The sequence below is a fragment of the Lytechinus pictus genome, chromosome 19 (genome assembly GCF_037042905.1).
Source record: "Lytechinus pictus isolate F3 Inbred chromosome 19, Lp3.0, whole genome shotgun sequence".
Classification (NCBI taxonomy): domain Eukaryota; kingdom Metazoa; phylum Echinodermata; class Echinoidea; order Temnopleuroida; family Toxopneustidae; genus Lytechinus; species Lytechinus pictus.
Window position 1 is genome coordinate 5,437,114 of NC_087263.1, and position 15,716 is coordinate 5,452,829.

The window sequence follows — 15,716 nt, forward strand, 5'->3', positions numbered from 1 at the left end:
TTGTTACACCTCAATATGTGACAAAATTTGAGGCAAAATTTTCGTTCACAAAGCATTCAAATGATATTGATCTTTCTCTTACTCGTCAACCTCCTATTCAACTTTTTCTCCTCTCACATGCTTTTTTTTCTTCTCCAGTTTCCTTCACACATCTATTCTCCTTTTCTCTTTTTTTTCAATTTGCTCACTTCTTATTCTACTCCTTGTCTATAGAAATTCTTATATTTAATTCTTTTTCTTCTCTTCTGTTTTCTTTATTCATTTTTGTTGTTCTTGAAATTGACCTATCATTCATGAATGCATAATAAAAAGGATGAAGAGAAATAAGGGAAAACTTCATTAGGATTATATCCATATGAAAAGATAAGTTTTAACAAAAGTAGTCATGATTGATTTGACAGTTATTTTAATATTTGCTCACCATATGAAATATTTACAAATGAGATGATAAGTATTAACTCTCTGAGACAAAAATAAATTCATCTCTAAGACCTCATCACAGAACAGCAACAAATACAATATATTTACCTATATATACAAATTATCTGTTTACATACACTAAAATATCATATAAAGACATAGGTACAATATCTTATGAAAATTCCACTATTTCACCATTCGACGAAAATATACCTTAGAATATATTACCTCAGAATGTTACTTAAATTATAGTATTTCCCTACAAATTCTCAAAATGGTGAAGATCAGCTGATATGATGAATTTGAATAGAGGGATATGACCCAAAAAAAAAATAGACTCATGGAGTAAAATATACAGTAGCCAACGAAAAGGTATGTTTTTTGTAGTTCCTATTTTCTCTTACAATAACATGTATGTTATTTCAGAAATGTTTATCAATAAGTAACATGTTACACTGCACTTCTCATAAAAGTCTGTTAAGAGTTTTTCTACAAATTTTGGCCAAACATTTATTACCCTAAGATTACAGGGAAATATTTTTTCTTTAAATGTTCTAGACGTACACTAGATAAAGTACTGCCCAGCCAAAACTGGTCTTTCGTTGTCGAGCATGTATTGGTTTTTAATGTTCAGCTATGTCCTTGTTTATAAAAAAAGCAAAATCTATCAATATTGGACTCCCCAAAAATTAAGGTGCAGAAAAAAAATTGCAATAGTTTCAAATTTAACGGTATATAGATATTGATTGGACACTAAAATGTCAATATCCTATTAGGAATCTTTACTGATATCAACATTGATAAGCTGCTTAATGAAAATAATTTACTATCAATCCAGGATTTTCAAATAAAAAAGTATTACAAATGTAAGCTGCTTTTTGATTGACATAAACTAGATTTTACATAACATGCATTACAAAAATATAACAAAAAATCTTTTGTTCGATGTTAAAAAACACAGGAAAGTAGGTCACTGGAATTCTTAATTTGGCAAAAATATTGGACGGAAATATCAAAGTCATCATTTCACTATGTAAATTTATAACTTTGAAACATATTCTCTATATGCTTCTATTGATTTCAGGAATATTAACTTATAAAAGAAAGTGCAGTTGTGAACAAAAAATTGCTGTTGCCAAATTTAAAAAAAATAAAGGCCTATCTGATGAGACTTGATAATATATATCACTCTCCTGGCTTGAAAATTACAAGTACTGTAACTATATATATATATATATATATTTCTTATGCGACCTTATTCCACAAGCTATTTACTCCAATCATGTATTCTCCTCTAAACGATAAAAGCACCTTTGAGTCAATTTTCACTTGCTTTGCAAAAACGTTATGATGCAAATATGAAACTTGATCACAAAGTCCAAGTCCAACACACTTCTTTTTAGTCTTTGAGATAAATGCCAAGTCCAGAAGACATCAAAAACATTCCTAAAAATAAAATTCCAATCAATCTAAACATACTGCCAATACAATGATACGCCAGTGGTGGACTGAACCAGACTGGAAGAAGAAGATACTGCCAATTAACTGAATTAAGTTTAATTCCACAGGATTTTCCATAAAATGATGCAGCATAGAAAGAATTTTGAGCTTGAAAGAACAGTCTCAATCTTTGATGATTTTTTTTTTACATTTGCAAATCATTTTGTACCACTGAAAACTCCTAATCCTGCATTTAGAATTCCTGATTGAATCAAGCCTTGATCTTATTCTTTGTTTTAACCATTTTGTAGACAACTATCAAAATTTGTTCTTTGTGTTTGATCTTTCATTTTGATAATTGGATTTTGGTCAAAAGTCGATTTTTTTTCATTCACAGAGAAGTTCTGGGCTCACTGACAAATTAGCTCTCGGCCTATCAGATGCAAGGAATTCAGTGGCTTATATAACAATAACAATTTGCCCATAATGATCAGATGCAATGATTCTAGTAGCTTATAAACAGTTGTCAATGAAAATCACTTGACAAAACATTTTGTGCAATCAATGTGCGATTAATTACAGGGAAGCTTTGCATGAAAAATTTTATCAGTGATTTTCGCTGAATAATTTGCTCTAAGCCAATCAGATGCAAGGATTTCAGTAGCTTATAACAATAGCAAGTGAAAAACACTGACTTTCTGGTTCATGCAAAGACGCCAAGTTTAAAGATCCAGCTATGTTTGAGATTTTTCTGTGACTCGGCATGAAATCACAGGCATTGTGATGGGGATAGGCTGTGATACATGCATGAGAAAAGATGAGGGGATGAGCAAGAATCGCCAATGCCGGACTCTAACACAATGCCTGAGACTTGGCATGTCTGCATGAAATTCTCCATGAGGATATTCATTTTGATCATGAAAATATCAGCTTCATGAGGGTATTAGCTGTGCTAGGAACTCATCATACGATATACTGCCATCCATGTTTTCATCGACCTCGCTGACGATGTGGTAGAAATCCTCGTCTGCGATGCGGACCTTCATGTTGGCTAGGATGCGACGGAATTCGGGTATGCTGAGGTGGCCGTCACCGTTGATGTCGGCTTTCTTGAAGGCACGTCGTATGCTACGCCAATCACCGAGGATCTAGGGACATTAAAGAGATCATATATAAAGATGATCAAAGAGTATATCACGGTTGTACGCAGCTTAGGGGGCAGTTGCCCACCCCACCCCCAAAATCTTTAAAACTTTTTTCAGAAAACCCATAAGTCTGCACAAAATCCTTTAATTTCACTTTAAATAATGCAAAAGTACTCCCAAGACAAGCTCAGACACTTTGCTCCCTCGCTTTCGAGGTGTTTTTCATAATTTTTTATACACCTTGTCTCCCCCCCCCCATAAAAAAAAATCTGCATATGGCAAATGAAGATATATAGTGATTTGCCTAATAAACTTTCTTTTTAATAGGCTTTCTTGATGTTTGCTTTGAAGTAGGGCTTATACCATACATTATAATTCTACGATATCAAAGGTATTTGTATGTTTGTAGTCTGATTACTGAATATATTGTATCAAAAAAAGAGAACAATTAGGCACAAATTAATACAAGAATTAAAAAATTGATATTTCTCACTTTATGGGTTTTAGTCAGGCAGCATATGTCTTGATTTACCGGCTACTTCGACAAATTGGCTAAGTCTGATTTTTCACTTTTATGTGATTGGTGACATCACAAGGAACAACTTTCAACTTGGTGACAAATTTCTAATGGTCATCTTGACCATGTTAGGGGTCAAAATAAGGTCAATAGGGGTCAATTTTTTAAATTGCCCCAATTCTGTCGAGTGACACATCAAATTGTTTGTCTTGTTATACTGAACAAAAGAGTGTACACAACCATATACTCTTGACCTCCCGTTAAAAAGTTATGACCGGAAATGTCAAAGGTCAACAAACTTTCGTTAAATGGCAAAGGTGTTAAGGAAGCTCATTTTTTCCTTGTTTTTATGCATGTATGTACTTCTTTATTTTCGATTTTGATAAGTCCATCGTCAAAAGTTCTTATCCAGAAGATATAAAGGGTCAAGACAAGGTCAGGGAAAGGTAAAAGGTCAACAAACTTTCATTGGAAGCCAAAATACACGTCTAAAAGCGGTTAGAAGTTTAGAAGTCTTATTTTTCGTGGGTTCTTTATTTTGAAAAGTCTATATCTAAGAAGACATTATATATAAAGGGGTCAAATGTGCTTATTTAGGAACAAAATAGATAAACAGAGATAGACGTTGAATACATTCAGTGTGGTATCATGGCAGGAATACCTTGACACGACTTGACAAACCATTATGCCCTTAAAATCTTATCATCTTCATGGTGTGATAATTAAGTGCAACCAGGGAGTTTTTTCCATTTAGGAATTCAATTCAAGTTCAATTCTTTTTCAATTTACTAGTCTTTGATATGTAAGGAAGTATTTCCTTCATTTGCTTTGTACAGAATATTCTAATTAGCAGAAATTATTGTAATGTATTGGGGGTATAAGTATAATACTATGTTAACAGAATAAACACATCGATTGATCAGTGCTCCCAGCTCCTAAGAAAGTTGCCTAACATTTTATTTCATCTTGCGAATAAGATGCTCGATCTCTGGAGCCAAGAAGGACTACACATTTCTGGTGCATGTGCTGTTCTGAGCTTACCATTGGGGCCCTTTTGCATTTTGTAAAGTGAAATCTAAGGATTTCGTGCATACTTTTGGTCAATTTTATTTATTTTTCAGTAAAAATGCAAGTCTTCACAATTTCTGGGGGCAGCTACCCCCCCCCCCTTCCCACTGCGGTATGGCCGTGGTTTACTTCAATGACATGTCTGATTATTCTTTCTAGTAACATCCAGGTAGTTCAGCAAGTAGGAAAAAACAAGAACGGCAAAAGAACAAAATCTGCATCTAGCATCTATGCACATCACTATCGTGAGAACTGGTATTAAGTTTAGTTTCACGTTGTATGCTCTGGAAAAAACACACTTGATAAAATAGTACAAGCCGTGTTAATGTCAGCACATAATCAGGAATGTGTAGTCCTTCTTGGCTCCAGAGATCGAGTAATGGTCAGAATATATCACATCAGCATGATAGACACATATGACTGACTACAAACAGCATGCTTACACGATTTTGCCTCTTTGTCATAAAAAATAGAAATAATATAACCGTCACACATTAGAATTAATTGAGGGGCAATTGGAGTCCAACTTATCATATCATCCTCAATCCTAACCTCATTATCTTATCCGTAAGTTAATCCAAATAAGATGTTGGGCATCTTTCTTAGGAGCTGGGAGCACTGATCAATCGATGTGTCTGTTAACATAGTGCACATATATACCCCAATACATTACAATATTTTCTGTTTATTTAAAATATGTACAAAGCAAATGGATGAATGTATCTTTACAAATCAAAGACTAGTAAATTGAAAATGAATTGAACTTGAATTGAATTTCTAAATCAAGAAAATCGGAAAGAGCTGGTTGCACTTATAACATCATGAAGATGATACGACTTTTAAGGGCATTAGGGTTTGTCAAGTCGTTTCAAGGCATTCCTGCAATGATACCATACTGAATGTGTTCGACGTCTATCTCTGTTTATCTATATTGTTCCTAAATAAGCACATTCGACCCTTTTATATATAATGTCTTATTAGATATAGGCTTTTCAAAATAAAGAACCCACGAAAAATAAGACTTCTAAATTTCTAACCGCTTTTAGACGTGTATGAAAGTTTGTTGACCTTTCCCTGACCTTGTCTTGACCCTTTATATCTTCAGGATAAGGACTTCTGACGATGGACTTATCAAAATCGAAAATAAAGAAGTACACACATGCATTAAAACACGGAAAAATGAGCTTTCTTCACACCTTCAGTGTAATTTGCCATTTAACGAAAGTTCGTTGACCTTTGACATTTCCGGTCATAACTTTTTAACGGGAGGTCAAGAGTATATGGTTGTGTACACTCTTTTGTTCAGTAGAACAAGACAAACAATTTGATGTGTCACTCGACAGAATCGGGGCAATTTAAAAAATTGACCCCTATTGACCCCATTTTGACCACTTACATGGTCAAGATGACCATTAGAATTTTGTCACCAAGTTGAAAGTTGTTCCTTGTGATGTCACCAATCACATAAAAGTAAAAATCAGACTTAGCCAATTTGTCGAAGTAAATTACATATGCTGCCTGGCTATTTATGGTATTATACTTACATGAGATGAAAACTGTTAAAATTGATTTTTTTTCTTTTTCGAACAATTTCTCTAACTGACTGCGACATCAAGCTAAAATAATTGATTATTTTTCTTTTACCCTTTTGCCAATCCGGTCAAATGTTTCTGTGACAGTTACTTCTTCAGGTCCCTTGGCTGTTTGGTGCTATAAGGAGATAAGGAAGGCATAGGAGATTAAATGGATGATGTTACTGATATGTTTAGATGACAAGGCATGAATGACAAAACTCTTGAAGAAGTTATACAGTTTAAATCATGAAGTACTTATTCATGGATGATAGCTACAATTATCATACCAACACAGTTCCAAAATTTAGTTGAATTAGATATCAAATTAAGGAGGTAGTGAATATAATAATTCTGGATAATAAGTATTTGGATTCTATTTCTGAAGTGGTTAAATAATATAAAATGGACATCGACGTAAAGTCTTGAAATCAATAAGTCTATGTGTATCTATATATTCTCTAGTCTCATTTATATCAAGGAAGTGGGAGTTAATCCCCTGTTTATATCATAAGTTTTGGGGGTGTAACAATTTGGGCTTTACTGATTTAAACATGCTCTGATTGGTCTGTCTATCAAACACTCTGGTATAAGGGGTGTGGTGATGCCCAGTGCAAGTGACTAGGGATGGTAGCATGAGTCATAATTCTTAGAACTCTTGTTCCTTGTAGTTATACAACGTTTCCACTGCCATCGTGCGATCCTTTACGAAAGCCACAATCAGTCTTTCATTAAACCATTCAAAATTTTTCTAAGATCAATATCATTGCCACGACTGATCTGATACGATCTGATTAGATCATTACAGTACGTCATTCTACGATTAAGACCGATGTTTGAATTGTGGCGAAAACCGTGGAAGTAGGAACTAGGTATTACCCAACTCATTGAGGGATTGGTTTCTCATGGTAAGTGATTAATAGCCAATGGTAATGGGGATTTGGGATTCTTAGATGTCATTGGGGAGTTGGTAAGGTGAATGACTGAAAGGATAACACAAAGGAAGAGGAGGAAATAGAGGCAGAAGATAGTGGATGGGGAGTAGAAAGAGCGATGAAGAGAAGAGAAAAGAGGAGGGAGGTGGTATAGGAATCGAGGATGGAGAGCAAATGAGGCAGAAAAGATGGAGGAATAGGGTTACATAACAGTGGGGGAAAGAGGCAGAGGACGACATGAAAGGGGGAAGGAAAATGGGAGATAAGCTGAAAGAAGAGAAGAATGGAGTGAAGGAGGAAGGATGAGGAAGAAGAAGATAACAAGTGGAATGCCTCTGGCCGTCTCACCTGCATCACGCGATTCAATATAGCAGCAGTGCTGATTTTGAAAACTACGATAACTCGCACAAGATGTTCAGTGATACTTGGTTACTCTTATTTCCACGTTTTATGAACTAGACCAATACACTTATAGAGATATGATGGCAATTCAACAAATACCCCCAACGTGGCCAAAGTTCTTTGACCTTACATGACCTTTGACCTTGATCATGTGACCTGAAACTCGCACAGGATGTTCAGTGATACTTGATTACTATTATGTCCAAGTTTTATGAACTAGACCAACAACTAGACCAACACACTTTCAAATTTATGGCTGTAATTCAACAAATACCCCAATTTGGCCAAAGTTCATTGACCCTAAATGACCTTTGACCTTGATCATGTGACCTGAAACTTGCACAGGATGTTCAGTAATACTTGATTACTATTATGTCCAAGTTTCATGAATCAGATCCATAAACTTTCAAAGTTATGATGGTAATTCAACAGATACCCCCAGTTCGGCCAAAGTTCATTGACCCTAAATGACCTTTGACCTTGGTCATGTGACGTGAAACTCATGCAGGATGTTCAGTGATACTTGATTAACCTTATGTATAAGTTTCATGAACTAGGTCCATATATTTTCTAAGTTATGATGACATTTCAAAAACTTAACCTTAGGTTAAGATTTTGATGTTGATTCCCCCAACATGGACTAAGTTCATTGACCCTAAATGACCTTTGACCTTGGTCATGTGACATGAAACTCAGGCAGGATGTTCAGTAATACTTGATTAACCTTATGGCCAAGTTTCATGAACTAGGTCCATATACTTTCTAAGTTATGCTGTCATTTCAAAAACTTAACCTCAGGTTAAGATTTGGTGTTGACGCCGCCGCCGCCGTCGCCGCCGCCGCCGCCGTCGCCGCCGCCGCCGCCGTCGGAAAAGCGGCGCCTATAGTCTCACTCTGCTATGCAGGTGAGACAAAAATGAGGAAGAATTGGGGAGGAGAAGAATAACTTACAGTTATCTTGTGGAAGTTCCTATGATATGCATTCCCTCCCTGCTTCGGTTTCTTATTATCAGTAAAAAGACGTAGGAAATCTATGTAATGGAAACTGAAAACAGAAAAGAGAAAATTAACATTTCAGAGTTATGGATGCTGGAAACTGAAATAAACAAATAAAATGAATACTGATGAATTGTTATAAATAAATAATATAGGATTTGTATAGCGCACGTATCCACCTTGCTAGGTGCTCAAGGTGCTCCTATATTACCCCGGCTAAGCTAGTCTACCGATTTTGGTACGCACAGCTTTTTGAGGAATTACTTCCTGCCTGTACCCATTTACCTCACCTGGTTCGAGTGCAGCACAGTGTGGATAAATTTCTTGCTGAAGGAAAATACGCCATGGCTAGGATTCGAACCCACGACCCTCTGTTTGAAAGGCGAGAGTCAGAACCACTAGACCATGACGCACCCACATAGGGTTATCAATAATTCATGTGACATCTCCTTCAGAAATTGTGTCCCATATGATAAATTCACATGATTTCAGAAGCTTTTATTATAAGCCTGTCATTGTTAGCATCTACTACATTGTACATTTGTGACGGCCCACTCGGATTAATTGATCACTTTCTAGTTTGGCAAATAACTTTTCTTCATGAAGAGCCCTCATATCATTTTAAAAAATACATCAGAAGAAAAAGATATATTATACATATATTGTGCCATTTTATAATGAATCAATAACTTTCATCAAATGGTTAAAAAATTGAAGGAAATAATCACTAAGTTACATCCTCAAATTGGCCTCCATGTTTTACATGCACATTGGGGCATTTCTTCTGAAGACAAGCTTCAATCTATTTTTCTTCGTGATAAATAAGCTTCTAATAACAAAAAGAAAATAATTAAGTTGCCAATTTGAGGAATAAAACCTAGTGATCAAAGTATACTTTAACTTGTCCTGTTTTAATGGATTAAACTGTTAATACTCTAGGGGAAATGTGATTAAATACTAAATAAAATTAAAAAAAAAAAGTGTTCAATACTCACTTGCCCGTCTGATGATGGTCAAAGCTCATTGCTAGCCTTTCAAGCTCCTTGGATGATAACCGGAACTGAAACCTTTGTGCCAATCTCTGCAAGAGACATATTTGCAATGATAACATCAACCCATTGGAAACTGAATGATTTTGCTATTATGACTCCAGCCCACATATATTAAACACACAGAGAATTTATTACAAGCATCTTATTTGCAATCAAGTTTACAATCGACAGTAAAATTGCAAAATTTTAGGACCTCAATTTAATTGCAATTGATCAGTATGCAATGGCTTATAAGAGTGCACACATCCTTGATACCTTCAGTATTTTTTTTTCTCAAAGTTTTTAAAGGAGAATGAAACCCTTGAAACCAGCTGAATCCATATCAAAGAGAAAAATCTAAGAAACATATTGTTGAAAGTTTGAGGAAGATTGAATGAATAATAAGAAAGTTATGAGCATTTGAATATTGAGATCACGAATGCCATGTAGATCTTCCCGTTGGCAATGCGACCAAGATCTGTGATGTCACACACGTACAACTCCCTCATTACTTTAGTATTTATTTTACTTATATTCTCACTTTTATAGAGTCTATCACAAGGTGAGGTGTTCTCTTTATATGAGAGGACAAGTGCAGAGGTTTCACAACATTATATCATTGATGAATCGTTTGTCATATGATTAGAATGAGCAAAAGAGATGTTTTGGGGTATATTTTCAGTGTCCAAAAGGGGAGAGTTGTTCATCTGTGACATCATAGATCTTGGTCGCATTGCCAATGGGAGAATCTCCATAGCATTAGTGATCTCGACATTCAAATGCTCATAACTCTTCTATTGCTAGTCCTATTTTACTCAAACTTTTGTTGATCTTATTCTATGATTTTTCTGCTTTCACAAAAGCTAACTTGCTCCAAGAGTTTCATTCTCCTTTAAATACAATGATACTCAAATAACATTTTCTTACTATTAATAATCACTTCAAAGAATTTCATCTGTCAAAACAACTTTCTATTTAGCTGTTTAATGAATGATCTTATTTCCTTTCTTTCTTTAATCAAGTCTTTGATATGTGCATATCTCTTATTTTATGCTTGTTTATGTAATTTGTTTATTTAGAACAGATAACCTGGGCATATTGTTATAACCGTTTCAATTTTTTTATCATTGAAAGGCTTTAAAAAAATCCCATATTTTTACACATAATTGAGTAAGAATATCTTTTATACCTGAAAGTCAGGAGTGGATATGGTTGCATAGCCATTGGGATCAAGAGCTTGTAGTCTTTCCTTCAGACCATTCCAGTTACTCACAACCTATTTGCGGAAAAAAAAGAAAGTACATCATAATACACCCTGAAAATAAACGTAAAGTGAAACAAAACAAAGGCCCTATCTCCTTCTTCCAATGCTGGCATATGACAAAGTACGTGTATTTATCCGTTTTACTCCTAACATCTTACTTTGTAAGAATTGCTAGACTGAATATCAGTAGAACAGAAAGGGGAAATGAAGGGGGATGTTGGAAAATTTTGATTTCTTGACTACCTTTCCTCTGCAATGAATGATGATTATCCCACCGCTGCCACCACAAAAAATAATTAAGACTCAGATGCAACTTTGTAGTAAAGATCAACACTTTTATTACCGTAACCGAGTCAAGTATCGGACAACCGTATTATCACATAACTAGCACAGATGGCGCTATAACACCAGATACAATTCAACTGGCGCTGACATCTGATTTTTACATACACTTGGTACAGAGAATGTCTGCAAAATTCTTCCCATTAATGGTAACCAAGATAGTCTTTGTTTATTTTAACACTTGGCGTGTACAACATTTATCTGAAGAACAATTTATCAATTCTTTTCACTTACATCAGGTCTGACTTTCTCTACCACCGTAGATACAGGGATTTGATAGAGTTCCATCATCTCTTTCATCTCACTGCTATTCCTTACAGGTGGGGGTTGGTTGGCAGCCTTAGCTCGTCTTAGAGATGCTTCTTTATCTAAGGAAAATAATACAAATATACCAGGCTTTAAGTATAGCGGGAATTATTTGTCCGAGGCTGGACTGGCAATACTATTTTTCCCTGAGCGAATCTGAACCAAAACATAGATAACGCACTGCCCTGACTGACCTATTATTCCTGAAGCCACAAGCTCAGCGGAATGGGGATTTGTGCTTGCGCCGTCCCTTCACGGAACTTGCCCGGTAGAGTCACCTTGCTGACCGGTGCGCCCGAGAGATTGTGTGATCTGTGTCAATGATCTGTGCACTATTCATCATTGACGTCACGGAGTGGAAAATTTTCTTCAGTGGGCGTTTCATTTTCAACATCATCGCAAAATAGTGGGAATATATTTGGTCACATGGTGCTATTTAAACCAATCAGCATACAGGATTTAATTTATGTAGGATATAATAAAAAATATAAAAATGGATTCAAAACTAGGACTACTAATTACTGACATGGTTAAGGGAGTGGTTAAGTCCATGCAGGGCATGTCAAGCATTGGAATTTACTTCATATCACTGTTATTTCTTATTGGAGGATGGTTGGTTGGCAGCCTGGGCTATTCTAAGAGATGCATTTTCTTATATGAGGGATATAGTAAAAAATATCACAATGTTGAGGTAAGTAGTGGAAATCTCACACAACTAAGTCCACATCACCTGACAATACTTGATTTCATCAAATCACATTGGTAAAGTAGGACACACGAGACATGAAACTGATCCAACAAATGGTTTTGAAATAATGTTGGGAGCAAAAATAACATGAATTAAATGAATAAACATGCACACTGATGGAAAAGGTGATATCAATTCTATTTCTACCTTGGGTGGTTTGGTAGATGAATATTTACCTGCTATTGGTTTCCTTTTCGATCTATGGAGAAAGAAATCAAACAGCTCGGCGTAATGAACTAGACCGTCCCGAGCGATATCCATTGCTTTCCATAAATCCTGAAGTTCGGTCGGGTGAAGAACAATACCCATACTGAAAGGAAAAGAAGAACAAAAAGTAATAATTCATCCAAAAAAAAAAAAAAAATCAACATTATTTCACAAGTCAAATACACCAATAAAAATAATGTAGATTCAAAAAACAAATTTTAATGTTATACAGCAGCAAAAAAAGAAGGTCATTACTGATGCATGAATTAATATTAATGAAAATAAAATAGTCTTTTCATAATATATTGGAACTTAAATGAACACAGGAACCAATTTTCATATAAATTGAAACATAAATTCTGACTACTGATGACGGAACATCAAAATTCAAGAAACATGACTCATAAATTATTTATTTATTGTAACTTAATTGTAAATTTTCTTGCAGGCAATACTTACTCTGAAAGCCACCTATGTAGCTGTGTCTTTGATAATCTACTGGTATACTTAGGATCAAGTTTGTTGTAGGAGTCTTGAACCGTGTATCCTTTCTTCTTCAACTGTATCTCAACCTCAGCAGCAATCTATTTTAAGACATAGGTGGAAGGTGGAAAGGACATTTTATAAGGATTCATGTTTGCATGGGCTTAAACTAGTTGGTCTAATTTCTAGATAGATATCTTCATCGGCGAAACCCTTTTAGTCAATGTTTTGGGGTTTTTTAGATGGTACTTGGCCAAATTGGTAGAAGGTCAAGTGACCACTTTGGCTTATTTTTACTTGGCCCGATTAAGAGCCCAATTTAGGATTATTCCCATTCTGTTTTGGCTGAAATGAAAATTAAAAGAAATGGGGATAGACAAACTAGATATTAAATGATACAAATAAAGTAAAATTTGAATTAAAGTTTAAGCTAATTGAGGTTATATATGGTGGCATAAATATACTTTGCCAATAACTGGTTCTTATTGCAAGATTGCACAAAGTTATCACTGGCCTGCATTAACAGTCAAGTCCCAATTCACACAAGTTCCTTTTGTTTAATATTCCAAAACTCTGCTTCAACAATTTTCCTGCATTTTCCAGAATTTTCCAAGGTTCTATAATTTAATTTAATTCAAATGTATGATTTAAAATTCTCTTTACTTCTGAGACAGGCCTATATCTTCCTTCCATTTTCTTTGTGTTCCCTCGTTCAATCACTGGCTTCGATGTCTCCATGGCTTCTTCCTCATTGGCTGCTGACTGAGCAAGCCACGCCCCCATCTCGTCTCCCTGCTCTTCTTCATCCGGTGATTCAGGAACACGAAAGATGTCAGGTGGACTGGACTCCTGTTGATGGCTCTGAACTTTATTGTGATTTTGATATGGTATAAACCTGTAAATAAGAATGGGAAAAAATTATGCAAAACATTATTTATTTGGCTAGTCCGTATATCCCACTCCTGCCACAAGAAAGTGTAACACTACAGAACTGTACAGGTAAAAAAAAGAATGTAAAGTGGACAAGACTCCTGTTGATTCTAAATTTTAGACTGGATTTGATATGGTATAAACCCAAAGCGGCATGGGAAAGATATTGAAAACATATTGGCCATCTTGAATTGTCTATATGTCCCACAGCTGCTGCCACAAGAAAATGTTCAAATCAAAATTGTACAGTGACCACAATATATATGATTGGTCAACAAGACTCCTGATGATGATTCTGAACTTTAGACTGGATTTGATATTTTTAAACCTGAAAATATAATGGGAAAGATTTTCCAAAGCACATTAGCAATGTTTGAATAGTCCTTATCCCACTGCTGCCACAAGAAAGTGTAAAATTTTGCATTGTAAAGTGACCACAATATATGATAGGTCAACAATACTCCTAATGATGATTCTGAACTTTATACTAGATTTGATCTGGTATAAACCCCCGCAAAAAGGGATGGGAAAGATATTCAAAACACATTAGCAATTTTGACTAGCCTTCATCCCACCGCTGCCACAAGAAAATATAACAGTCAGGATTTTTCAATATCACAATATATGTCAGGTCAACAAGACTCTTTATGGTACTGAACTCCTTAGACTGGATTTCATGTGGTATAAACCTACGAAAAGGAATGGGAAAATATATTCAATAACTAATTAGTCAGGTGGATATATCCCATTGCTTTCAGAATCAGACAGTTGAAAAGAAAAAAGTTTAGGTTTGCTAGACTCCTGTTGGTAATTCTGAGCCTTAGATGATATTGTTATTATTATCATTATCATTATCAAGTCTTGTTTATACAGGGTAGCCCCATCATTGTAATAAATGTGAAGAATTAATTGGTTAAGATATTCAATAACACATTAACCACTGTGACAGGTCAAAATCCCACAGCTGTCACAAGATAATCTCACAAAACTCATAAAGGAATCAGACTTCCGTCAAGTACACAAGATGCGGAATATGATAAAAAGACATACCTCTTCCTGTTAAAAACAGCAAGGAATTGTGGGTACATAACAAGTCCATCCTCCTGCCCATACTCGTACAGGATCTCATTAAACTGGTCTTTGGTCATGCGAATGTTGAATACTTTCTCTAAGGTGTCTTTGAAATCTCGCTGGGTGAGTAGTCCGAGATTGTAGACATCAAGGGACCTAGAAAAAAAACATAAAATACAAATTATATTATCTCAAAAAGTGAAAGAGAATGATAAAGCATAGTTTCCATAACACAATATCCAATACAATAGTCATTCACGGTGTTGTAGCTTCATTCTTCGAGATTGACATTTGGGAGGGCCAGGAATCCATTTTGAATTCAGGCTGCAAATCTTGGAATTGTATTTTTTTTTTAGTCTTGTCTCAATTTAAATCAAGAAAACAAGAAATTCTGCATATCAAATTTATGACAATAGCTATTTTCAAAAACACTCATGGACTTGTCAATAGAAGTACATGGACTAATTAATTGTGCCATACTGACAGGTTATTCAAAAGATCAAACATTAGTCTATATTCTTATGTTTCATGTGTATTAATTTCATGACGTTTTGAAGGAATACACCCTATTTTAACATTCAATGTAACGTTTATTCTCATAGTAAACACAGTTAAGAGCTACTTACTTGAAAGTGCCAAGAAGACTGAGGAAGTCTTTGTGGATGAGTTCAACGAGCTTAGACTCCGCTTCATCCACACTTATATATCCCTGAGGGGTATTTAGTCTAGTATTAAACCTGAAGGTATAGAAAGATAGTAAATTATAAGCATTTTTAGCATTGAGCAATAAGATAAAGTATGCAAAATTAAACACTTGCTGTATTAAATGATTTATCTCAG

At 35.1% G+C, this 15,716-nt stretch overlaps 1 protein-coding gene across 1 annotated transcript in view; it reads right to left on the reverse strand.

Annotated features, from left to right (window-relative positions):
• Window positions 1-383: 383 nt before the first annotated feature.
• Window positions 384-15,716, reverse strand: part of LOC129283110 (EF-hand calcium-binding domain-containing protein 6-like) — a 29,619-nt gene continuing 14,286 nt past the window's right edge. Inside the window, exons 11-21 of the mRNA XM_064114027.1 lie at window positions 15,503-15,613; window positions 14,856-15,032; window positions 13,539-13,770; window positions 12,852-12,976; window positions 12,362-12,495; window positions 11,366-11,499; window positions 10,715-10,801; window positions 9,490-9,575; window positions 8,450-8,543; window positions 6,235-6,300; window positions 384-3,008 (exon numbers count right to left, since the gene is read on the reverse strand). Of these exons, the coding sequence (XP_063970097.1) occupies window positions 2,793-3,008; window positions 6,235-6,300; window positions 8,450-8,543; window positions 9,490-9,575; window positions 10,715-10,801; window positions 11,366-11,499; window positions 12,362-12,495; window positions 12,852-12,976; window positions 13,539-13,770; window positions 14,856-15,032; window positions 15,503-15,613 (1,462 nt within the window). The 3' untranslated portion in view covers window positions 384-2,792. The remainder of the gene's footprint in view (window positions 3,009-6,234; window positions 6,301-8,449; window positions 8,544-9,489; window positions 9,576-10,714; window positions 10,802-11,365; window positions 11,500-12,361; window positions 12,496-12,851; window positions 12,977-13,538; window positions 13,771-14,855; window positions 15,033-15,502; window positions 15,614-15,716) is intronic.